The 25,581-nt window shown below is 49.4% G+C and overlaps 1 protein-coding gene across 2 annotated transcripts in view; it reads left to right on the plus strand.

Annotated features, from left to right (window-relative positions):
* SCTR (secretin receptor) overlaps positions 1-25,581 on the plus strand; it is a 74,369-nt gene that overhangs the window by 23,354 nt on the left and 25,434 nt on the right. For both annotated transcript variants that reach the window (XM_041739774.1, XM_041739775.1), the window contains exons 3-4: positions 14,240-14,347; positions 20,259-20,362. In XM_041739774.1, the coding sequence (XP_041595708.1) occupies positions 14,240-14,347; positions 20,259-20,362 (212 nt within the window). The remainder of the gene's footprint in view (positions 1-14,239; positions 14,348-20,258; positions 20,363-25,581) is intronic.

Consider the following 25,581-nt stretch of genomic DNA (forward strand, 5'->3'; position numbering starts at 1 on the left):
TGTTGCTCCACAGTCTTCACCAGCATTTGCTGTTGTCAGGGTTTTTTTTTTTTTTTTCAATTTAATTTGATAAAATGCATGTAACATAAAATGTACTATCTTAATCATTTATAAATTTAAAAAATTTTAATTTTAGGAAAAATTGCAAAACGTAAAATTTACCATCTTAGCCATTCTCAATGTACAGCGCAGTAGTGTTAAGTACATTCACCTTGTTGGGCACTCGGTCTCCAACACTCTTTTCATCTTGAGAAACTGAAACTCTTTATCATTAAAACAACTTCCTTGGGGTGCCTGGGTGGCTCAGTTGGTTAAACGTCCAACTCTTGATCTCAGGGTTGTGGAACCTCCTGAAAAACAAACAAACACCCAACAGCTCCCTTTTTTTCCCTTACCCCATTGCCTGGCAACCACCATTCTACTCTCTGTTTCTATGAATTTGACAATTCTATTTAAAAAAAAATTCTTTTTTGAATTTGACAATTCTAGACACCGCATGTAAGCGGAATCATACAGCGTTTGTCTTTTTGTGATTGGCTTATTTCACTTAGCATAATGTCCTCAAAATTCATCAATGTTGTGGCATAGAGCAGAACTTTCACATTTTGTTTATCCATTCATTCATGAAAGGACACTTGAGTTGTTTCCACCTCTTATCTGTTTGTGAATAATGCTGCCATGAACATGAGTGTGCAAGTATCTATCTCTTCAAGTTTCTGGTTTCAATTCTTTCAGATATATAACTGGAAGTGAAATTGTGGGATTATATAGTAATTCTATTTTTAATTTTTTCAGGATCTGGCATACTGTTTTTTTTTTCATAGTAGCTGTAATATTTCACATTCTCACCAGCAGTGCACATGAGTTCCAATTTCTCCATATCTTCACCAACATTTGTTACTTTATTTTTTTTTATAGTAGTTATTCTAATGGGTATGAGGTGATGTATCATTGTTTTGATCTGCATTTTCATGATGATGAATGATGTTGAGCATCTTTTCATGTGTTTGCTGGTTATTTGTATGTCTTCTCTGGAGAAGTGTCTATTCAAGTCCTTTGCCCATTTAAAAATAGGGTTGTTTGGTTTTTTGCTGTTGTATCATAGGAGTTCTTTATATATTCTGGGTCTTAACCTGTTATCAACTCTATGATTTGTAGATAATCTTGCCTATTGTATAGGTTGCCTTTTTATTCTGTTGGTTGTGTCCTTTGAAGAACAGAAGTTTTTAAGTTTGATATAGTTCAATGCATCTATTTTTCACTTTTGTTGTCTGTGCTTTTAAAGTCATATCTACTAAATCATTGCTAAATTGAATCTCACAAAGCTCTTCCTGTATGTTTTATCTTAAGATTTTTATAGTATTAGCTCTTATATTTAGGTTCATGGTCCATTTTGAGTTAATTTTTGTATATGGTGTCCAGCTTCATTCTTTCTCATGTGGATATCCAGTTTCTCCAACAGCTTTTGTTGAAAAATGTCTTCCCATTCAATGGTTTTGGCACTCTTCTCAAAAATCATTTGACTATATACGTGAAGGTTTATTTTTGGGTTCACTCGTCTATACTATTGGTCTGCACAACTGTCTTTCTGCCAGTGCCATGCTGTTTTGATTACTGTAGCTTTGTAGTAAGTTTTGAAGTCAAAAAGTGTGAGACTTCCAACTTTGTTCTTTCAAGGTTGATTTGGCTATTTTCAGGTCCCTTGAGATTCCATATGAATTTTAGGATGGATTTTTCTATATCTGCAAGTAATGCCATTGGGATTTTGATAGGGATTGCATTGAATCTATAGATTGTGTTGGATAATATCAACATCTTAACAATATCAAGTGATCTGATCCGTGAACACAGGGTGTCTTTCCATTTATTTGTGTCTTTAGTTTCTTTTAGCAATATTTTGTCATTTTCAGCATGCAAGTCTTTAACCTTGTTGGTTGGGTATTCCTAAGTGTTTTATTTTTTTATGCTATTGTAGATTGATTCATTTCCTAATTTCCTTTCCAGGTTGTTCCTCATTAGTGTACAGGAATACAACTGATCTTTTTGTGTTAATTTTATATCTATCCTGCAACTTTGCTGAGTCCATGTATTAGTTCAATAGTTTTTTTTGTGGAATATTGAGGATTTTCTACATATAAGATTATGTTGTCTGTGAACAGAGATAATTTACTCCTTCCTTTCCAATTTGGATGCCTCTTATTTCCTTTTCTTGCCTAATTGCTATGGCAAGGACTTCCAGTACTACTCTGAATACACCTGATGATAGCAGGCATCCTTGTCTTGTTCTTGATCTTACAGGAAAAGCTTTCAGTCTTTCACCAGTGAGTATGATATTCACTGTGGGCTTTTCACATATGGCTTTTATTATGTTGAGTTAGTTTCCTTGTCTTCCTAGTTTGTTAAGAGTTTTTATCATGAAAGGGTGTGAACCTGGTTGTATGCTTTTTCTACATCAACTGAGATAATCATGTGGTTTTTGTTCTTTACTCTGTGAACGTGGTATATTACATTGACTGATTTTCATATGTTGAGCCATTCCTGTGTTACAGGGATAGATCCCACTTGGTCATGGTACACAGTCCTATTAATGGATTATCCTCTTCAATTAAGTTTCCCGGTATTTTGTCTAAAATTTTTTGCAATAATGTTCATCGGGGATATTAGTCTGTAGTTTTCTTGTAATGTCTTTGTCTGGCTTTCGTAGCAGGATAATACTGACCTCATAGAATGATTTACCCCCTTTTCCCCTTTTTTAGAAATGTTTGAGGAGGGCCAGTATTAATTCTTTTTTATTTTATTTTATTTTGTTTTATTTTTTTTTTTATGTTAATTCTTCTTTAAAGGTTTGGCAGGATTCACCAGCAGGGCCCTCTGGGCTTTTCTTTGTTGGGGAAACGAAAGGTTTTTTTATTATTATTATTGACTCAATCTCTTTACTAATTAGAGTTCTGCTCAGACTTTCTGTTTGTCTCAGTAGATTGTGTGTTTCTAGGAACTTACCCATTTCATCTAGGCTATGCAGTTTGCTGGTGTATAGGCCATGCATACATATCCTTTTGCAACAGTCTTCCCTCCAAGTCATGGCCTTTGTTCTTGAAATTCTTGATCCGTTGGTTATCCAGTTTCTCACTGTGTACCATGGCTGGGTCGGGGGCTCCTTCCCCTGCTCCAGCACCATGCAGCATAGATACTCCCTGGATCTCAGCTGGCACTCCAGCAGTTCTGCCTGGTGCACACTGCTTTTCCGCTCCTCTCATCGCCTCCGCCTCTGCCTCCTCCTCCTCCTCTCTCTAACTTTCCCACTTCACATGGTGCCTGACTACTGGTGGCAATGATGGTGGAATGTGCTGTGAGCTAGAAGAGGAGGCAGCCTCTATCTCTGTTTTGTGAATTTTACCTCAATTTTTAAAAAGAAAGAGGAAGAGGATGAGAGAGGAGGAGAGAGACCCAGACTTTTAAATTAGACAGTCTGGGGGCACCTGGGTGACTCAGTTGGTTAAACATCTGACTCTTGATTTCAGCTCAGGTCATGATCTCAGGATCATGAGATAAAGCCGCGCATCAGCTCCATGCTCAGTGTGAAAACTGTTTAAGATTCTCTCCCTCTCCTTGTGCCCCTCTCCCTGCTCACTCTCTCTCTCTAAAAAGATAAAATAAAAATAAGTTAGACAGGCTGTGTGACCTTGGACAAGTTACTTAGTGTCTCTGGGCCTCAATTCCCAATTTTTTTTATGGAGTGGTATGAAATTACAAGCATTCATTTACAAAATATAGCACTTACTGTTATGAGGTGGGAATGGTGAGAACAAAGGATACAGTGATGAGAAAAAGGAACACAGATTCCTCTCTAATCACCGAGGGATCTATTTTTCCACATGTAGTAGAAGCTTGGTAGCCTAGTTTCATCAAATAGGAGTTGGCTTTTTTGGCACATTATAGGAAGTCCAGAACTGGACTTTTTGTGCTGTTTGCCCCATGGTCATAAAAAGGCTGCCATACCTCCAGGCAGGAGGGGGAGAGTACCTACCTGTCTCTGGCAGGAAGAAGAGGATCACCAGTAGAAAGGGTGAGATGTACTGGGAAGTCCTGAAGTTCTCTAAGTGACTTCTGCTTATATACCTCATCTGCCAGAACTGGACTGCATGGCCACCTCTGGCTGCAGATGAGGCTGGAGATTGATTTTAGCTGTGCCTGCGGCCACCTTGAACAAAATCACGCTCTGTCAGTGAGCAAGGTAGACAGTCTCTGCTACAGCCCTTATGACTAGCTGATGGGGGAGACATTACTCAAATATCAGAAATTATTGTAAAATGGAAACAAGATGAGTAGAGTGTGATGTTCGGCTCTCTGTAAGTATGAAGTGAGGGACTCTGACCTGGCCTGCAAACCCTGGGAAAGCTTTCTAAGGAAGCCATGTTTGAGCCCAGACTAGGGATGAGTAAACTTTCCTGTGCAAAAAGGAGAAAGAGCAATCAGGGCTGGGGGAACAGTGGAGAGCACACCTGTGGTGGGAGGAAGGCCGAGGTGGCCAGAACGCAGCCTAGGGAGGAGAGCGAGCTTGTCACAAAATGGGCTCGAGAGGCAGCAGGGCCATGGCCATGCACAGGAGCACACTGGTCACATAGAGGATTTTTAGCCTGATCTTAGGAGCACTGGAAAGCCCTGAAGAGTCTTCAGAGGGGAGCTATGAGATCCTCTGTTTATGCAAAGATCACCTTTGCTGCAGCATGGAAGGTGCGTTGGAGAAGGACAGGAGGAGCTTCCCAGACACACCCCCCTGGAAAGCTAGTGGTCTGGGCAATGGATAATGGTCCTCTGGACAAGCAGGGTTCCCGGGAAGCAGGAAGGGAGGAGGGTTCAAACGCAAGTAGCTAATTTGGCAGCTATCCCAGGAACGCCCAGTATGGGGAGCTGAGGGAAAGGAAGGAGCCCCTAAACGTGGCATTATCACGGTGAGCAATGGCATTCTTTTCATTCACTATTTTTTTTTTTTTTTGCATTCAGAACAGGGAGGGAGCATTGATTCCCTGTGCTCCCAGCCTGCCCTACTTGGGTGGACGTGGGTTCCAGTGGCTGGAGAAAGCCTTCAGATAATGGGATTCAGGGGCTGGCATTTGAAAATGAGGTTGGTGTGTGCAGAAAGGGGAAAGAGCGAGGCCACACGAGAAAGGTCCGCTCCTGAGGGGAGGTGGAGGTGGAGAAGAGCAGACACAAGTAAGCAGGTTCAATGCCAGCGCAGGCAAGACGTGGCGGAGACTCGACTCAGGGGCGAGGTGGGAGAGGGCGCTTCCAGGATGGCTCCCAGGTGTTCCACTTGAGCAACAGGAAGATAGGGCAGAGGAAGACCAGGTGTGCAGGGGGAAGAGTGACACAGATCAGGAGGTGTCAGCCATGCAGAGGAGGGGTCAGGCTGGGGAGCCCCTCTGTACAGGTGACAAAGGGGTTGAGGTTGCAGGAGGTGAGGGTGTGAGGGGGGAAGAGTGCCCAGGAGCCAGCCTCGAGCTGCCCAGCAGGCATCGTCAGGAGCAGCCAGAGGCAGGAGGAAGATCAGGATGTGGTGGGCAGCGGGGGACCAAGCAGCCTGGATGTTGCTATGTGCTTTCAGCGATTTGCCCATCCTCTGCATCAGGGACAGGGACAGGATGACTTTCACCCCCAGCCCAGCCTTTCCTTCCTCTGCCAGCTGTGAAAGCCACTGCCGGAGGCAGACCTTGGTCTTACAGTGCTCACTGGGGGGCACCATTGAGCCTAAGCCTCTTGATTTCCCGGAGCCCCTCCTGCTACCCTAGAAACTGTGTCTGGAAGGGCAGAAAACGAGCCACCAACTCAGCCAGCCTTGGGTGCTACAGTGTTGGCAGCTGACCTCTGCCTGCATGTCCCCAACACGAATGCCTACAATTCCAATGACAGGGCATGGGCCTTTCATTAGCCCTAGGAGAAAGGCCTAGAATGCCAGGCCTCTGGGGGAGAGATGGTGGACTTCAGCTCCTACTGAGAAGTAAGGGGCACTTATCTTGAGAATTAGTGCCTGATGTGTTTGGAATGTTCCATTGCTCTTCAGTGGGTCCAGGATGAGGTCCAGCTCCTGACTGGGCTCTCGTCCATGCCTCCATCCCAAACATTTCCCCATGGCTCATCCAAATTGCTTACGGTTTTATGATTGTGTCAGTTTCTCTGTGCCTCCAGGCCTTTGCACATGCTGATCCCTCTGCTACAGCACCATTCCCTCTTCCTCACTCTGCCAGCTACCCTACTTTATAGACACTTCCCAAAACAATTTCCTGAATGCCCACAGCTCCGCTGGTTAGGTGGCCACCCTGACCCCTACAGGGAGCCTGCTTGTCTCCCTCCTGGCACCTCGGCACTGCACTACAGAGATGTATTTGCTAGACTGTGTTAACTTTCCTCCCCTTCCCCGATGCATGGCACAGGGCTTGCACAGACCAAGTACTCATTGTGTGTTTGTTGACTGACTTACCAAGCGAATGAGTGAGTACAGATACTGACTGAGAGCAAGGAGAGAGGAGAAAACAAAAAAGCTGGCCCTGAGTGGACAGTGGGAGATGAAGCAGAGCCATCCACGAGCCAAGGCCCCTGCAGGCCTGACCTGTCACAAACTAGCTAAGGTGGGGAGTGTGGCCCATGCCACCCATGGAGGGATACAAAGAGCCTGACCCAGGAGCAGAGACGCAAGCCCTTTGTCCTCGGGGAATGTCCATAACAAGCATCGAGCTGCTCTGCTAGCCCCACTCAGCCTCCGAGTGACCCACATCATTGGCTGGGCCCCCTGCTTGGCCTTCTGGGTGCCCCAGTGCTCCTGTTGGCTCCCACACCATGAGCGCACATGTGCTCCTGTAGCCGTGGGGGGAAGCGGTTGGCTGTGAGCTGAGCACCAGGAGTGCACGCCAGGCTGCAGGACAGACGGAGCCAGCCAGAGTCTCAGTGCTGTTGCTTCCTCTCCGTGATCTTGGGCCAGATCTCTCCAACTTGCCCATTTAAAAGTGAGGATATCATGGGGACCTCACGACACCGTTGGCCATATATAGAGGCAGGGATCTCGTGGTGGCAGGGGGCTTCTCTTATGGCCCCTCGGCTGGGTCCGCAGAGACCAGGCTGGCCTCTGCTGTGGATGCCTAGGCTCCACCTGGGCCTGCTGTCCACCTGCATGCTCAGCCCTGCCCGGGGAGGCTCCACTATCTGGAACTGCTCCCAGGCGCTACGGACGCCGACCTCACACACACAGTGCTTGGGGTGGCTGTGAACGTGCCCACACCGGGTTCTGGGTTGACTGATCTGGAGCAGGTCTGCTCATCCTTTCTCCTTAAGGCTCCCATGTGGTCCTAATGGTCCTCCATGTCCGAGAAAGCTCATTAGGAGCTCCCGCCCTGGTTCTGCCTCTAACTCCCTTGGAAGGCCCTGAGCATACCCTCCTTCTGGACCCACTCTCTCCGTATGAGAAAGGGACTGTGCTGGATTTGCAGTGTTCAAGAATGTTTGGTGAGGCCGGGGCAGGTGAGTGAGAAGGTGGCCAGGCTCCTCTCCTCGACACCCCCCCCCCCCCCACCCAACACACACACAGGGCCCTGTGGGATCTGTTTGGCATGTCGGCCTTCTGCAATTTTCATTTGGGAAAGCGGATCCGTGGCGTGGAAAGCCTAGTTAAAAAGCCCTCGAGGCACAGGATGTCCCAGCACCTGGCCTGCTGGAAAAGTCTTCAGGCTCGCTCTGCTGAGAGGTTGGGAAGACAGAGCAGAACATGCAAGCTGGCCCGGGCCTTGCTCTCGAGACTGCCCGGTCCCTGGGCCACCCAGGCCACAGGCCCACAGGCCCTCCGTCCCCAGCAAGGATCCCTCTCCTCTCGGAGCCTGAGGCAGGAGGGGCTGGCCGGACTCTCGGTTGGGGGCGTGGGGTTAATGGTTAAGCTGTCCAGTCCTCCCTGGGGAGGAGGTTAATGTTTGATCACCAGACGAGTCACAGGAAATGCCACTCACGGAGCTGTCCCCGAGCCCGGCACACTTATCACAAATAAAAAATTAACTCTTCAGCTATTCCGGGTTAGGTGGCCAAGGCCTTCCCAGCATTTTGTGGGAACATTTCAGGGTCACCCTAATAGCTGCATGAACCACTCTACCAGGCTATTTATTGCTCTGTTTACAGAAGCTGATACCCCCTTGGAGCTGGCTGGTGGAAGGGCTTTGACTCTCCATGGGGAAGAATGTTCCAGAGAGTTGGTATGGTGGCAGGAAAGGTGTGGGCTTGGCAATCACAAAGACATGTGCATTCCTCTGTCACATAGGGGCTGTGTGACCTTGAGCAAGACACTAATCCTCTCTGGGACTTCATGTCCTTGCCTTCAAAGTGGGGACTTGCCATTCATTCCCTCTTTCTTCTTGTCTCTGCTAGCTGGTTGCCCTGTCCTGAAGAACATGAGCAGGAGGGGACAGGCTGACTTCTTTTTGGGGGGCGGGGAAAGGGGAGGGAGCGAATGAGGTGAAATTCACATAACTTAACCAAACTGAACCAGTGTAGAGTGAACAGGTCATCGGCATTCAGGGCACACAGGGCCGTGCAGCCAGCATCCCTCCAGTTCCAAAACATTTTCATTGCCCCAAAATAAAACCCCATCCCCAGTAAACAAACCCTGCTCACTGCCCCCATCCCCTGCCCCCGGCAACCACAAATCTTCTTCCTGTCTCAACGGATTTGCTGACCCTAAATTTCTTTTTTTTTTTTTTAACCGATTTTGTTTATTTATTCATGAGAGACACAGAGAGAAGCAGAGACACAGACAGAGGGAGAAGCAGGCTCCCCATGGGGACCCCGATGTGGGACTCGATCCCAGGACCCGGGGTCACGACCTGAGCCGAAGGCAGACACTCAACCACTGAGCCACCCGGGTGCTCCTGACCTTGGATTTCTAAACAGAATCCTACAGTATGTGACCTGTGTCTGCCTTCTCCCACTGAGCATGTTTTCGAGGTTCATTCACACTGTAGTCTACACCAGTATTTCAGACATGCTGCTTTTAACACAGTTTTTTTCTTTTTTTTTTAATTTTTATTTATTTATGATAGTCACAGAGAGAGAGAGAGAGGCAGAGACACAGGCAGAGGGAGAAGCAGGCTCCATGCACCGGGAGCCCGACATGGGATTCGATCCCGGGTCTCCAGGATCGCGCCCTGGGCCAAAGGCAGGCGCCAAACCGCTGCACCACCCAGGGATCCCTAACACAGTTTTTTTCTAGCAAACATTCCCAGCTCCTTTTCTGGATTCTCCTCTTGAAGGGTTCCAGAAGCCAACTGTCTTCCCCCAGTGCCTGACACGCCCACCCTGCCCACAGCTCACTTCCCCTCTCCTTTGCTCGGCACAACAAATCTTGGCTCATTTTTCAGAAACAAGTAACTTATGTTTGTGTAACATTTCAGACTTCTTCTTCTTCTTCTTTTTTTTTTTTTTTTTTAGTTTTTACCCCGGAAAGTAGGTACTGTGATTAACCCCAATTCACAGATGAGGAAAACAGAGGCCCCAAGAGACTCAGGATCACCCAGAGCTGAAATAGGACTCTATCTCACATGTCTTGACTCTAAATCCAGAGAATTTTGTAGTTTGCAACCCTGCCTGAGCTGTGAATGATTGATACCCTCACACTCCTAAGAAGGGATTTAGAAGTTGGAAAAAAAAAAAAAGACAGACTGTTGATGCTAATTAATCTTTAATTCATGGGAGAGGCAGCATGAAACAAAGAGCTTTAGGCCGGGTGAGAAAGAGCTATTGGGGTGGATGAGAGGATTCTGCAGGGCAATGTACAGTTTGCCCAGTGCCTGAGAGGGGACGGGCTCAGCGCACAGTGCTCAGGAGCTCACCTTAAGGAAAGCAGCCTTCAGCCTCAGGCTCTAAGGGTCCTTCCTCGTATCTCTCGAAGCCTCCATGCAACATCTAAAGTATTTTCCAGTCTGCTAATTCCGTGCCCTGCTTGAATACTTTTAGTGGTGGGGAACTCACTACTCCCAATGCAGTGTATTCTGTGGAACAGCTTGTGCTTCCTGGTTTTGGGATTTTTAAAAAAAGATTTTAGTTATCTATTCATGAGAGACACAGAGAGAGGCAGAGACATAGGCAGAGGGAGAAGCAGGCTCCCTGCAGGGATCCTGATTGCAGGACTCGATCCCAGGATCATGCCCTGAGCTGAAGGAAGATCCTCAACCACTGAGCCACCCAGGTGCCCCATGCTTCCTGGTTTAAAGAGAACTGCCCCCCGACCTCCAGGCTGTTTAGCTGTTCCTCCCGTGCTCTGCTTTGAAATGTCTTTTTCACCTGGGACTTCAGTTCCCTTGACCCCATCCTGACCACTCCTGTGTGTGGTCCAGCCATCACCTGGAGGGCAACACCTTTCCTGACCCGGATACTGTAGATCAGCTCATTAGCAAAACCCAGGAGGCCTCACCGAGTTGCCCGGTGGATGGCCTAGGGATGGGGCTGGGGTAGCTGAGAAAGGTAAAGAGAGACGCGATGAAGCCGAGGAACGGGTGGCTGCAGGAGCCCCTGAACTGCTGCGGGGCCTCGGGGAGGACACAGGGTGGGTGGCAGTGAGCAGGGTCAGGAGGCACCTGGAAGATGGCTACGGCAGCTCTAGTGGGAGGAGAGAGTTAACACTGATGCAGGCAGAAGCTAAGGGAGGACCCGAAGGGCGAGGCCAGGAGGAACTTGGGTCCCCGTGACCTCCCTTAGCTGGCCCAGCAAGCAGCAGGGGAGGTGTGGGGGGCTTGGAGGGCCGGAGGACCCTCTGTCCCCACCCGGCACATCCCCGGGGGCCTGGCTTGGTCCTGGCCCCATGGCACTGCCGCCTGACACAAGGCTCCGGAAATGCTCTCGGGTTATCGTCAGGCCATCTGAGCTCATTTATAAATAAATCAAGGCCTGGAAGATGGATGCTCCCCTCTGGGTGGATGCAGGGCAGACATGCAGTTGGCAGAAGGCTGGCTGTTTGTCAGGCACTGGGCTGGGTGGGGATGTAGAGATGCCAGGCACTGTGCTGCCCTCTCTTGGATCACCTTTACCTGTAATCCAGCCCCTCCCCGTTGCCAGACCTGCCCATGGGCCACCCCTCTCTACAGGGGCAGGGGGTGAGGCAGGACAGCAGGACTGCAGGACAGAAGGAGGCTACGTCACCGAGCCTCGGCTGGCCCAGTGCCAGGGGCTTCACAAGAGCAAAGGAGACCGATGTCTGTCCATCAACTCCAGTGGGCAAAAAGAGAACTTTCTCAGTTTTCTGTAACTTTAATTCTGACTCCATTCTCCTGGGGTGAAGAAACCTAACCTAAGCCTTGGGATTTTGTGGCTCTTCCCCACATCTTGCCCAGGGTATCAGAGATCCACAGGGCACCCTGGTATCTGGGGGAGCCCACGTGGTCCTGAGCTTGGTGGCCAAGAGAGTGGTCTTGAGAGCGATGGCCAACAGATTTCTGTGCTTCGCTGGGAGGCATGGGCTCTGCAAGGCTTGTCTGTGGTCCTGCTGGTCTAGACGGTCCCTACAGCCCTTTCTCCTCTGGGCTCTCCCACCATCCAGGGCTGGCTGGACGGCAGGGCTCTCACACCTCTTTCTGGAACCTTGTACGTCCCACTCATCACTTGCCTTCCTTTTCTTCCCAGTCCGAGGGAAGTCTTGCTCCTTTTCTGTTTTCTCCCAAGCATGTTGTTCACACCAGAATTCTTGTTTACCACAAGTCACAAGTGGGAGGATTTCTTTAGTTTTTAAGGCTGAGTAATGCGCCATTGTAATCTTCCTTATCCAGTCATGGTTCGGTGAACACGTGGGCTGCTTCCACAGCTTGGCTATTGTGAACAATGCTGCAGTGGACACGGGAGTGCAGAGATCTCTTTGAGGTCCTGATTTCACTTTTGGGGGGATATACCCAGAAGTGTGATTGCTGGATCGTGCAGTAGTACTATTTTTATTTTTTGAGGCGCCTCCATACTGTTTTCCATGGTGGTTGTACCAGTTTACATTCCCCCAACAGTGTATGAGCGTCCCTCTTATGTTTTTTTTTTTCCCTCCTACGTTCCTAAAAAGATGTATTTATTTATTTTGGAGAAAGAGAGAGAGAATGTGAGTGGGGAGAGGGGCAGAGGGCAACGGAGAATCTCAAGCAGACCCTGTGCTCAGCCTAGAGCCTGATGCCAGGCTCAATCTCCAGACCCTGAGATCATGACCTGAGCCAAAAATAAGAGTCAGATGCCCAAATGACTGAGCCACCCAGGCGCCCCAAGGATTCCCTTTTCTTCAATAGACTTTTACTTTTTAACTTAGCCTCATCCTAAATAATAACAGGTATAAAATCACAGCTGTGACATGCTAGTTCTATAACTTTTTAATGCATATTAAATCCTCTTTAAAAAAAAAAAAACGAGTAACCTATTAAAATGGAAAGCAAAAAAAAATAAAAAATAAAAAAAATAAAATGGAAAGCATTTAGCCATGTACCAGCTAGAAGAGCATGCCACTGGGGATGTGCTCCTCATACTGGGAACACTAGGTCTATTCCAATGCCCTCTGAGTTGAGGCTGGAAGAGAGAGTGTGGCTGCATCATAGCACATCACAGTGCTCAAGACACGAGCAATGCCCCGTGGAGGTAGTAGCATCAGGTCTGCTGCCACCAAGCAGCCTGGAGGGTGGGATTCCGGCTCCACCAGGATTAGCTCTGTCCTCTTGCTCATGTCACTTTGCCTTTTTTTTTTTTTAATATTTTTTTAAATTTTTTATTTATTTATGATAGTCACAGAGAGAGAGAGAGAGAGAGGGGCAGAGACACAGGCAGAGGGAGAAGGCAGGCTCTATGCACCGGGAGCCCGACGTGGGACTCGATCCGGGGTCTCCAGGATCGCGCCCTGGGCCAAAGGCCGGCACCAAACCGCTGCGCCACCCAGGGATCCCGTCACTTTGCCTTTTGGGGCTTGGGCTCCTCATCTCCATCACCCATGCTGTGGGCCAGTGACCTTACCCAACCCCTACGGGCTCCACAGGGTCTGATGCATGTGCAGCGCTGATCTGGGTTGGCCCCATCCCCAGGCTTTTCTCCTGTAGGGCTGATATGAGCCAGCTGTCAGGGGGACCCTACTCATGTGGAGGGGAGCCTGCTCCCACCTTACCACCAGCCGCTCCTCTGCTGCCATCTGCACCAGGGCAGTGTCCCCATGGGCCCAGCCTGATGACCCAGGTCAGGAATCCTGCCAGATGCCCTGGCACCCTCTCCGTCTGTCTGGCCAACTGGATGTGGGTTGTCTGACCTGGGCAGGAGCCGTGGGCCCGTGCCTTGGCTGACCTGGCCAGGCCCAGCCCTGAATTCATTTCTCCCAAAGTGAGGAAAGAGGCCCTTGCATTTTTCCACGGCTGGAAAATGCCCCAACTGCTTCGAATACAAGAGATGTGGCTCATTGTAAATGAGGCATCCTGCAGTCATATATGGAGACTTCGGCAGAAGAGAAAGGACATGGGTCAGCCCCATCTTCCAGACCCCAGACGCTAGAATAACTCACGTAGACACAGCGGATCACCTGTTACGGGCCTTCCCAACACAGTGTCGCCGTCCCAGGGGCAGCTGGGGAGGCCAGAGTCACCGGGAGCCCGCAAGCTCTGGCGGTCTCTGCTCTGGTCTGGTGAGCAGTGTCCACAGCTGGAACCTGGCTGACCAGATCCTGGAATTCAGGAGTCAGTGCACAGACGCAAGCCTGTTTTCCAAGGGATGCATGCCGGGAAGGGCACAGGAGCCTGTGGTAATGCAGTGTCATGCCTGGGCCCCTCCCCAGACCGGGTAAATCAGGATCCCTGGGTGTTTTTAAAGCTCCTTAGATGTAAAGCTTTAAAGGTGTATGTTTTTAAAGCTCCTTAGATGGTGACACTACGCAGCCAGGCTAGAGATCCCCCGCTCCCCAGTCTAATGCAAGCTGCCACCAAGAGGTATTCTCTCTTCTGTTCTAGAGAAATCCAGACCTGCCCTTGTAAGGCTGATATCAGATAATATGTGTTCTTTCCTTCCTTCGTGCCTTCAGCGTGAGTGCTTACTGTGTAGATGGCCCCAGAGATACAAAGGCACATCAGACAGCCTTTGGTTCCTGACCTGGAGAGTCACTGCCTAATGGGAACTCTGAGCAGGCCCCGGAGCGCTGGGGACGGTGACAGGTGGTGGGGGAGGCCCTCGGCCCATGCTCCATCCTGTCTAATGCCGTGGCTCCTCTTGGCAGGTTGCGAGGGGCTGTGGGACAACATGAGCTGCTGGCCCTCCTCCGTTCTGGGACAGACTGTGGAAGTGGGGTGCCCGCAATTCCTCCGGATGCTCACTGGCAGAAACGGTAACCACACAGTGCAGGGGGTGCTGGCTGTGAGGCAGGAGGTGGCCCTCTTGTGGGGGCACGCACTGGCCTGGAGGCCCAGGAACCTCTGGGGACAAGCGGTGGATGGAATGGTGGGAGGTGGTCCCTGCTGGGGATTGGAGGCCTTGCTTGGGGGTATGGGGTGGGCTCGATTGCAGGGTCCTAAGGGAGGGGGCCAGGAGGCCTTTACTAGGACATGATAAAGGAGACTGGGCTTGCTTCTCTCTGTCCCATACCCCCATATATGCTCCCCCATTTCCTTCCATGCTTCTGTCCCCTTATCAACCAGACGGTTTGTTCCAGGCCCTGGGTCTGGGTCCCACCCTGGCACAACCAAGCTTTCCAGAACACTTCCTTCCTATCTGTCCATTCTACTAGGTCCTGCTGATAAATTTACCCTCCCTGAAAGCCCCTGGCCTCCTGGGGATCTCTTGCCCCGGGGAATACTGCAGTTTACAAGGATTTTTATTTTTATTTTTTAAGATTTTGTTTATTTACTCATGAGAGACACACACACACACAGAGAGGCAGAGACATAAGCAGAAGGAGAAGCAGGCTCCATGCAGGGAGCCTGACATGGGACTCGATCCCTGGTCTTCAGGATCAGACCCTGGACTGAAGGCAGCGCTAAACTGCTGAGCCACCCGGATTGCCCAAGGATTTTCTTAATTTGAGGCAGGGAGGTGGGACTGTCTCCGACAGGGAATATTCAGGGACTGACATGGTCTAAAGCCCCAGTCCACGCTGGGCATTTTCATAAACATGGGCTCATTTAACTGTCACAACTGCCCTGTACATCAGAGACCTTGCCTCTTCCCCTTGACCCAATAATGAGCAAAAATAACAGAGACTACGAGAACTTTAGCACTTTGCCTAAGGTTCACAGCTAGAAGGTGGAGAAACTGAGATTCAAACCCAGATTTCTCCAACTTCAAAACCAATGCCCTGTCCTCGAAGCCATGGTCAAGGTGGGACTCCAACCTCGAGATGGGGGTGACGCTGGCTGGAAGCAAGGTAGTTTCGTGGCCTTTGGCCCCTGCCCTCCATGAGGTCATTTAAAGCCTAAAGCCTGGCCTGGCCCTGCTGTCCTTCTTCCCTGACCAACGAGGACCTTAATGAGAATGAACCAGAAAAGATGGTCTAACACTGAAACCCACCAGCATCCCAAAGCCAGGTAAGGAAAGGATGACTGGGGGTGGGGGTGGGGGACCAAGACCATGAAGTGTGGGAGAGGAGTGTAAATTCCTCACCGTGTAATTCTCTAGTATGCAGGTGCACACACATGTGCACATAACCCCTCCCCCTCCAGATCTGAGGTGCACACTCTCCCGCTCAGCCATTGATGCCCAGCAGACGGGAACTGCAGGGAACCAGGAGACAGGTTCGAGTCCCCCTTCTCCACTTACGGCTTGGATAATACCAGCTGCTGACACAGGTGTCCCAAATCTCAAAGCCTTCATACAGACACTACCTGCCTGCCTGACATCCACACCAGCTGTCCCTGATTAGCACCAGGCCTGCACATGATCCTGCTTCTGCCCACACTGCCTCTGCCAGAACTCAGTAGGGTGGTGACACCGACCTGCGAGGGACGTGGGAAAGCATGGTCTAGCCAGGTGTCAATCTCCGCCTGAGAGCCCAAGTTATTCATTCTCAGCCTCGATTTTCTCCCCTGTAAAATGGGGAGAATAAACAAGACCAATCTATAAGTCTGGGCTTGGAAATTAATTTTAAATATCTTCCTTTTCTTAAAAAAAAAAAAGATTTTATTTTTTATTTGTGAGAGAGAGAGAGAGAGAGAGAGCAGACTCCCTGCCGAGCAGGAAGCCCTGACTCACAGCTGGATCCCAGGACCTGGAGACCACGACCAGAGCTGAAGGCAGATGCTTAGCTGACTGAGCCACCCAGGCACCCCTAAATATCTTCCTTTGTCCTTTCTCTCCCTCTCTTTTCCCTTGTTGCCCTCCCACAACCTCCATCCTGCACACACATGCCTGCAGGCCTACCAACAGTCTTTTCCTCCCAGCATCACCCTTCCAAGTCTGTGTTGGGGGTCCATAGAGCTCGCAACACACAAGATTAATCCACACATGGTTGACCTGGAGCAATGTGCTGGTCAGATGCAAGGCCAGGACCAGATCCTGGACTCCCTGTCCAGTGCTCCTTCCTCGCTGACCGAGTTCTCCTGTTGGAGGGACTTGAAGCTCTCCTCCTCTCCCAGCCTCTCCCTCAGGGCGCTGGCAACACCTCTGCCTCCCCCACCATCATCCCTCCTACCTTCCTGCAGCCGGGCCAGTTAGAGCCGTGCTCATGGCCAAATCATTCCGATCACTTGCTAGAACGCCTGCCTGCCTCATTAACTAGTAGCCACTGACTCCTTTTGGAGGATCCCCTACGCTTTAATTGCTCAAGACCCACTGGAGAGAAAATGTGTGGGAAATATCAGAGAGGGAGACAGAACACGAGAGACTCCTAACTCTGGGAAACGGACTAGGGGTGGTGGAAAGGGAGGTGGGCAGGGGGTGAGGGTGAATGGGTGATGGACACTGAGGGGGGGCACTTGATGGGATGAGCACTGGGTGTTATGCTATATGTTGGCAAACTGAACTCCAATAAAAAAAAAATACTTAAAAAAAAAAGACCCGCGGGAGTTCACCGGGGGTGCAGGTCCAGGTGCAGGTCCAGGTCTGCTCACTGCGGGTGAGGAAGCTGGGGTCCCGCCCCTACCTCTGCTGCAGTTTCTTCTTGCTGCCACGCGGTGTCGCTGCGGGGCCGCAGGAACCACCCGTCTGGGCGTCCAGGGGAGGCCCAGCCGGCTGAGAGCCCTGCGCTTGTTGGGGGGCAGTGTCAGCTCACCCTCCCCCGCAACCCCCCAGCCCCAGGCCCAGGGTACCAGCCAGTCCAGGGGCGCGGGTCAGCACTAGTCTGGCCCCAGTCACCAAGAACCATCTTCTGAGCATCACCTTCCCGCCCCATAGATCCCAACATCCGCCCACCTGGTCAGGAAGGAAAGCTTCCCTCAGTCCCACAGGATTCCAGGGGCCCCCAACGCAGGGAGGAGCACCCAGGGAGGACATGAGGACAGTCTGGTGTTTTGGACCAACCCTTCCTTTTGAAACAAGAAAATAATAATCATAAGTTTAATTATTTCTCAGGGCACCCATTACAGGGGCCCAGACAGGTTGGTTGTCCATGTGACCGAAGAAACTGCAGGCCGGAATCTGCCCCCAGATATTTTTCTGTATGTGCCAAGGCCTCGAATGTTCCCTCCAGGATGCATTCCTGTGATTCTTAATGGAGCATCGGTCTTCCAGAGTTCCTAGTTAGAAAACACACCTCCCGGGCAGGGGCAGGCTTTGGCCTTTCCCTTCTATCTTGGGATTGGAGCCTTAAAGCAGTAGAGGTTCCTAGCCTGGTTAGGGTCCTGGAGCCTTTTGAGAATTGGATCAAAGGTGTGGACGGGCTCTTCTCCAAACTGCACATATGTACATGCACAAAAATACTGACTGTACCTGCAAGGAACCTCAAGGTATACAGTGTCCTGAACCTGGTAACGACCCCTGACCTATTAGAAATTAACTCCAGAGGGAGTGGGTGGGGTTGAAGGGACTCTAGAGAGAGCCCAACCCTTGTCTCTGCCACACCAGGGCCTGGCCTGGATCACATGCAGCCTCTGTCTGGGGCATCCCACTGGGTCAGTGAGGAGGAGACCCTCAAACAGGCAGCCCAGGCCAGCCTCAAGGGACACACTGATACGATACCTAGCTCTGGGCTCCAGGGAGTTTGTGTTCTCTGAATTCAACTTCCCATCCAGCCGGCCTAAATCTGACCACCATTCTTTCCTGTTGCACAGCCTCACTCCCTCGACTTAACTGTGGAAATCTCCCACCCCCTCCTCAATTCCATGACTCCAAGCCCCACCACCCCTGGTCTATTTTGGAAAAGCTAAAAGGAGGAGGGAGTCACACTCTGGTGTTCACTTGTGCCTGGCACCAGCCTGGGCCCTTTCCACATGCTATCATGTTTCCTGCCCAGTCTTGCAGGGTGAGTGGTTATTCTCACTGGGCACAGAGAAGTGATGCCCCTAAGGTCACACCCAGATGGCCAAGAGGCAGTGCCGGGTTTCAGACTCAGATCTGACTAGTTGGAAACCCGTCCTCCAGGTCTCAGGAGCCCTCACGGACTGGCATTCCCTAGATCCAGAAGTCCGTGGTCTCCTGGTGCTAGAAGCTTCCCCGGGACTGCAGAGTCACATCCTGGCTGGGGACTGTTGCTCAATTCTGGGGCTCGGTTTTCTTGTCTGTAGAATAAACTAGTGGACCTCCCTCACTGGGTGCTATGACGATTCGATCAGAATCTGTACATTAGCATCGTGGCTGGTTCTAGAAATGCCAGCCAGATTTCTCTAGTTCAGTGGAACCTGTTTGACCCTGAACCCTGTGAACCATTCAGTCAATGGAGGGCACCTCCTCCTGGTGGCTTCCCAAGGCTTCCTTCTCAGCTGGCAGCTCCCCTTCCCATGTCTTCAGGCTGCTGTTCTAAAAGGTCCTTGTGGGCAAACTTCCCTGTTCTCTTATAGAAGAGTTTAGAGAGGGCGCTTCAGCTGCACTCAGTGGCTCTTCTGGCCAGCTGGTCAGCAAATAGATGAGCAAGGGGTCTGGGTAGGCACCTGGAGCCCTCAGGAACTCATCCTCTGCCAGGGGAGGCGGGAAAGCCAGCCACGACTGTGTGTGGGGCTCTGGACTTGGCTTTGACCCTGTGCTGGAGAAGGGCAGTGAGCTCTGCGGGAAGACTCCAGTTATCCTGTGATTCACAATGCAGAGAAATGCAGAGATGTGGCCTGAAGGACTGAGAAGTCCCTCCTTTCCATGAGGGGTGGCCCCCTCGGAGGTTGACTTCAGTGCCGCTGCTCTGGTGGTGGTTTTCAGGTGTTGGTTAGCAGGTTGTGGAGTTAGATTTGAAATGGAACTTCCTTGGTGCGGCAGTAGCACCAGGAGCCAGAGGAAATTTCACCATGGGTGTGGCCAGATCCTTTCCAAGGGTGCCAGATTCTCGGGGAAGCCACCCATGAAACGACAGTGCAGACCTGGGATTAGGATAAGCAGGAGAAAGAAAGGGGGCCAGTACATAGTGTGTGGCTAAGATTAAGGGTCGGAGACCTGGGGTCAAATCTCATTTCCCCCACATCCTATGCTGTGATCTTAAGCAGATTATTTAACTGCTTTTGCCTCAGTTTCCCCAACTGTAAAATGGATGCAGTATTTACACGTTATAATTTATTTTACAGGAAAAGTAACTGCCTAGCTCATAGTCTTGCTAGGATTAAATGAGTTGCTACCTGCCATAGGCTTAGAACGGTGTCTGGCACGTAGTAATCACCATGTGTTATTATAGTAGAGCTCAGAGTTTTATAATTGAGTAAATAAGTCATCATTAGTGAGATGAATGGGTTTTTTTGGTTGGGGTTTTGTATAATCAAAATTGCTTGAGACTGTTGTCCTTGAGCACGACACTTGGCCTCTTGAATCTTATGGGACACTGCAATCCCTTGAAAGAGTACTGGTGTCCTACCAGCGTGAAGGTTTATTATTCACCTCCTGTGAACACCCAGCGGGTTGGGAGCAGCCCCTGTTTTGGGAAAACCCTCAAAAAGCCAGAAGTGGCACCCCAGCCAGTAGGGGTGGAGTATGGGGAAGTCCCTCCTGGAGCGCCAAGGGACCTTGGAGCTGAGATTGGAGCCTGGGAAGGGAAGGTGAGGGGTGGGGTGGGGGTGGGAATGGAGGTGAGGGATGGGGTGACCTCAAGTCCTGTGGGGGGCTTGGGGTCCAGCGGAGGAAAGCTGCTGGGACCATAGGGTGCCGCTCACCTGCAGGATGCTTGGCCCCCATAGGTTCCATGTTTCGAAACTGCACGCAGGATGGCTGGTCGGAGACCTTCCCCAGGCCAGACCTGGCCTGTGGGGTTAACGTGAATGACTCGTCCAATGAGAAGCGGGTAAGCCTGTCTGCCCCTCTTTTCCAGGTGGAGGCCTATAGGGTGAGAAGCCCTCTGGGAGAGGACAGAGTAGGGCCAGCCCCAGGTCAAGACCAGGGGACTGGGAGCTGCTCCTGTTACCCCCCATGTCCCCTGCTCATCACCTGGGGTTCGCTGGGCCTGCCTCGCTGCCCTGGTCTGGTGTTCATGACGGAGATGGTGTTCTCGAAGACCCAGACACGGTGAGAACTGCCCTGTGCCACCATGAGACGGGCGGTGATTTAGTCATGAAAGCAAAAGAGAAGCAACATGGTGGCTAAATGCCTGGACCCAGACTGGAGAGTCTGAACCCTGACTGTGACCTTGGTCGGGGAGGGAAGGACTTAACTTCTCTGTGCTTCAGTTTCTCCATCGAGGAAATGTGGCTAATAATGGTTGTGACCTCACAGACTTGTCAAGAGAACCAAATGAGGTAACCCAGGGAAGTGCTGAGCAGGGTGCCTGGCTACAGTAAGTGCTCAATAAATGTTTGCTCTCGGGGTGTCTTGGGCTCTGATGGGAAGGAACGAGCAGACTGGTGTAGGGCTGGCCCATTTAAGAGGGGATGCTCACCAGTGGGCTGAGCTTCTCCGGGTGCCTGGAGTGCCCAGGAGTTTCAGAGAGCCCCTCATCCTTACTTTTCCTGCCTGATTTGCACACATCCTTCAAGACTCCACTCCTGCCCATCAACTCCAGAAAGCCCTTTCTTCCCACCTCCCCACCCCCAGGATGGGCTCCCTTAATGTTTCATTGGCCCCCACCTACTACCTACTACGTTAAATGAAATTGTCAGCATGTGCCATGGGCATCCATCTCTCTCACTAAAATATGAGCTCTTCAAAGGCTTTAATTCACTTAACCAACATTTACTAAGCACCTACTGTGAGCCAGACTTGGGTCTAGGTGTAGGGATATTACAGGGATAAATCAGTCGCTTGTTCACTTCCAGGCCCCCAGACCCCAGCACAATGCCTGGCACCTACCAGGTGCCCAATGAATGTTTGTTGTTGTAGTGACCACCTACCATGAGCTGGCTGCTTGATACAGTGACACGAAATCCTCAGAAAGATTCATTGTAAAATTGTCCCTATTTTGCAGATGAAGAGACCGAGGCTCAGAGGGGTTAAGGAACATGCTCAGAAACTAGTGGAGGCAGGAGTCAAACCAAGTTAATTCCAAAAAGAGCCTGTGTTCTTTCTTCTAGTTTCTTTTTTTTTTTTTTAAGATTTTATTTATTTATTCATGAGAAATACAGAGAGAGGCAAGACACAGTGAGAGGGAGAAACAAGCTCCCTGTGGGGAGCCCAATGCAGGACTCGATCCTGGGACCCCAGGATCACAACCTGAGCCAAAGGCAGATGTTCAACCACTGAGCCACCCAGGTGTCCTATCCTTCCTCTAGCTTCTGCTACCTCCCTAGTACAGTGCATGCCCCCTGTGAGATGCTCTTTTGCAGCCCCGTGGGCTAAACTCCCCAGTGGGAGTCCAGATGGACAGGTTTACTGGTCCCTTGGAGGATGGGGTGGGGGTGTTAGAGAAGCATGGGTGGGGAGGAGAGAGCAGCAGAGTGAAGGGAGAAAGCATGAGGTCTTGAGACAGACCATACCCACTTCTGAATTTGTTCTAAGACTCTAACCTCTGGCCAGTTCTGCTCTGTATGGAGACCAATTGGGGGACCAGAGTGGAGACTTGAGTTTCTTCCCTCCCAGGGCTTGTCATCCGGTTTGGGGAAACACACGAGGTCTTCAGATCTGGCCAGAGCAGGGTGCTTTAATAACGAGAGACCAACAAGCATTGATCAGTGGGTACCGACGGTTTTGAAGGACCCCTGCAGGTTACCACTTCTATCACTGAGTATCTGAGGACAGGAAGTTTATGTGATCACATTGTCAAAAGCCATAAAACTAAGAAAGAACCTTCTTATGATGGATGGCATCCTAAAGGTTCGAAAGGATGCTCTGGGCTGCAAGAAATAGAAATTTCCAACTTGCCTAATAAACAAATGTGGCTCATGTAACTGGGGGTGCAGAAAACAGGCTTCAGAATTCTTTAACAAAGCAGCCCTAAGAAGCTGCCAAAGGATGAGTTCTTTCCATTTCTCCTCCTGCTATCCTGATGGCTTCTTCTTGAGGCTGGCACCTCTCTTGATGGAAGGTGACTGCCATTGGTGATGACAGCCACAGACTCCCCGATGCCTGCTTGTCCAGGAGGAGGGACAGCCTGATTTTCTATGGCTCTTTCCTAAAAGTAGGAAAACTTCTTTACCCAACCCCCAGCAAGCTTATCCTCATATGACTTGAGGCCCCAAATGACTTGAGCCTGTCCACCCCTGGACCATCCTTGGCAAAGGGATGGGACACAGGATTGGCCTAGGCCAGTGGTTCTCAAACCTTTTGGCCTTGGAACCCTTTTACACACTTAAAAACTATTGAGGACCCCAGGGAGCTTTTGTTTTTGTGAGTTATCTCTATTGAAACCACATCTGAGGCACTGTTGGCTTAGACCAGTCAGCTGGGAAAGGACAAAGCCCAGGGCCTTAACCATGATATTCATCTAGGATTGAAACTAAAATAACCGGGAGCTAAAATTTAACAAAGATAAGTGCAAAGTTTGGACTTAACTCAGAATTTTAATTGACCAAAAATAGTGGAAAGGAGACCTACCTTGGCTTCAATGCCCATAAAAAAATTTTTAAAAATTAAAATCCCTAAGATCAGAAGGGTTTCCAGACTGTGTGATTTACTGGAGCCTAGATTCTGGTCCATGCTTTGTCTTTTACTCTGAGATCTGAATCATCCTATTGATTGAAAAAGAAATGTCTTTTTTCTTTTAATCAAATGATGATGGAAACGTGCATTTGTTGGTTGTCTTTTTTCAATTTCCTTACTTGGCACATGCCACTCTACTTATTGACAAATGCCCATAGTGGACTCCAATTGGCAGAAAGACCAGGCTGCCGCTTGAGTGAATAAAATGGGTTTGCTTATCTACAGCAGAGGTTGCCACAGCCTTTGCAAGTAAAGTTTTATTGAGACATGCTACGGCCATTTGCACTACAAGAGCAGAGCTGAGTAGCGGCAAGACACCAAGTGGCATCCAAAGTCTAAAACATTTATTATCTATCTCTTTACAGAAAAAGTCTGCTGACCCCTGATCTAGAGGATGCAGAAGGAATTTGGCCCAGTCAGGAAATACAGCAGAGAGACAGGCAGCTTGATCTAGGACAGACAGTAGTGAGGCTTCTGGATCCCAAGCCCCCTGGGGGGTGGCACCCACTGCAGATGTGGAGGGCACAGCAGGCCTCCTGGGAGGAGAGCTCTTTCTGGGTCAGAACTTAAACACACAATGCAGGAGCAAGTGGGGTTGGCTGGCATCCTGAGGGTTCCCTGGCAGACAACAAACCCGACCTCAGGACAGTGCAGAGTATTCAGGCCAAACACCCCATACTCGTCACCCCCTGCCTCCTCATGCTGTCACAGACTGGCTCAAATCTGCTTCTGAACTGGGAGCTGCCAAACCATGTGTTCCTAGGAGTGAGGCTCATGCCCTCAGGTATGGGGCTCATCCTGCCCATGGCAAGATTATAGGCTATTTATTGGTCCTCTGATTTCTTAACATTTGACTGCTCCTCGATGTCCCAAAGTCCAGGCACCGTTAATTTAGCAAAGGCAGCTTACTGCCCTTTTGGCTCTCTTCCTCATTCCTGGGAGGTGGCTTCTGGCTTCTGGGATCATGTCACCTCAGCGGGGAAGCTCAATGTCACATGGCAACCATCCCATCAAACACTACCTCTTGCTCTCAGAAAATTTTTGGTCACCCTGAGTCAGATTTCTTTTTGGTAACTTCCTCACCCTGGAGCTCACACTCTGGGTCTTATGCTTCTACCTGTCAGTCATTCTAATACTTTTCTCCCCCAAGTTTGTTTTTTCCTTGGGGCGTAATATACCCAGTTTTTTCACGCACTCTTCCCTTCTCCTGAAATGTTCCAGTTTATCAACATGCCTCCTCTTAAAATACCATGCCCAGAATTGGACATAACATTCCAAACACCCCAATGTTTCCTGCTGTCCCACAGCACTCCATTATTGTAACTGAGATTGGCCCAATTTTTTTAGCAGCTCTCTTATAACTCATACTTCATATGACCGATGACTTGTGTTGAAGGGTGGAAGGATGATGGGGGTGGAGGTGGAGGTGGGGAAAAATGAACACGCTCCAAGTGTCTTCTAAGTGCCAGGCATTGTCTAGATACCCCACCTGATACTTTATTTGTTCCTACAAGCCTGCAAAGTAGATATTATCCACACTTTGCAGATGAGGAATCTGAGGCTCAGAGAAGTTAAGTAATTTGCCCAAGGTCACACTGCTGGTGAGTAACAGCCCTGGGTTTGGAAACCTTGTCTCTGGGCTCCGAAGCCTGCATTTTTTCCCTGCAGTATTAACACCACGGAGCTTGGGCCATTTGAACTTCAAGGTCATTTTCATATGAACAGCTGTCAGCAAGGCTTCCCCAAAACTATCCTTGTGCCTGTTTTTTCTTTTCTTTTCTTTTCTTTTTAATTAATTACCCTTTTCTTCTGGCTATAAAATAGTACTTACCCACTGGAGAGAAATGAAAAGTGTGGAAAAAATACAAATAAAAATAACAACTATGTCCACAAACTTACCACCCCAAGTTAACCATTATTAACATCTAATACATCTTTCTTTTTACAATCTTGTGATCTATGCATGTAGGAGATTGAACCACATGAAATGACCAGTATTCAATCATTTGACCTACAAAAAAAGGGCATTTTCATGTCATTCAACTTACCACTTTTTAAAAACAGATGGCAAGAATCACACTGTACATGTAAATTTTGAATTCTGGTTTTTCGCTTAATGTTACATTCTTAGCATGTGCTGACATCTTTTAAAACTCTTGGTGAGCATCATCTTAATGGTGGCATACATTAAAATAATTTGATTTAAAATAATTTTGTTGATTGTTCTTCTATTGTGGGACATTTGAGTGTTTTTCATCACAATGGTTCTGTGATAAATATCTTGTGATGTATAAATATGCTTTTCCTTTTGTGTTTATTTCTTCTTGTGTGTGTGTGTGTGCTCATTTCTTAGAACTAATTGTTAGAGGTAGAAGGGAGGTCAAAAGGAATACACTTTTTTTTTTTGGAATACACTTTTTAAAAAAGATTTTA

Source organism: Vulpes lagopus, chromosome 24, assembly GCF_018345385.1.
Source record: "Vulpes lagopus strain Blue_001 chromosome 24, ASM1834538v1, whole genome shotgun sequence".
NCBI classification, from domain to species: Eukaryota; Metazoa; Chordata; class Mammalia; order Carnivora; family Canidae; genus Vulpes; species Vulpes lagopus.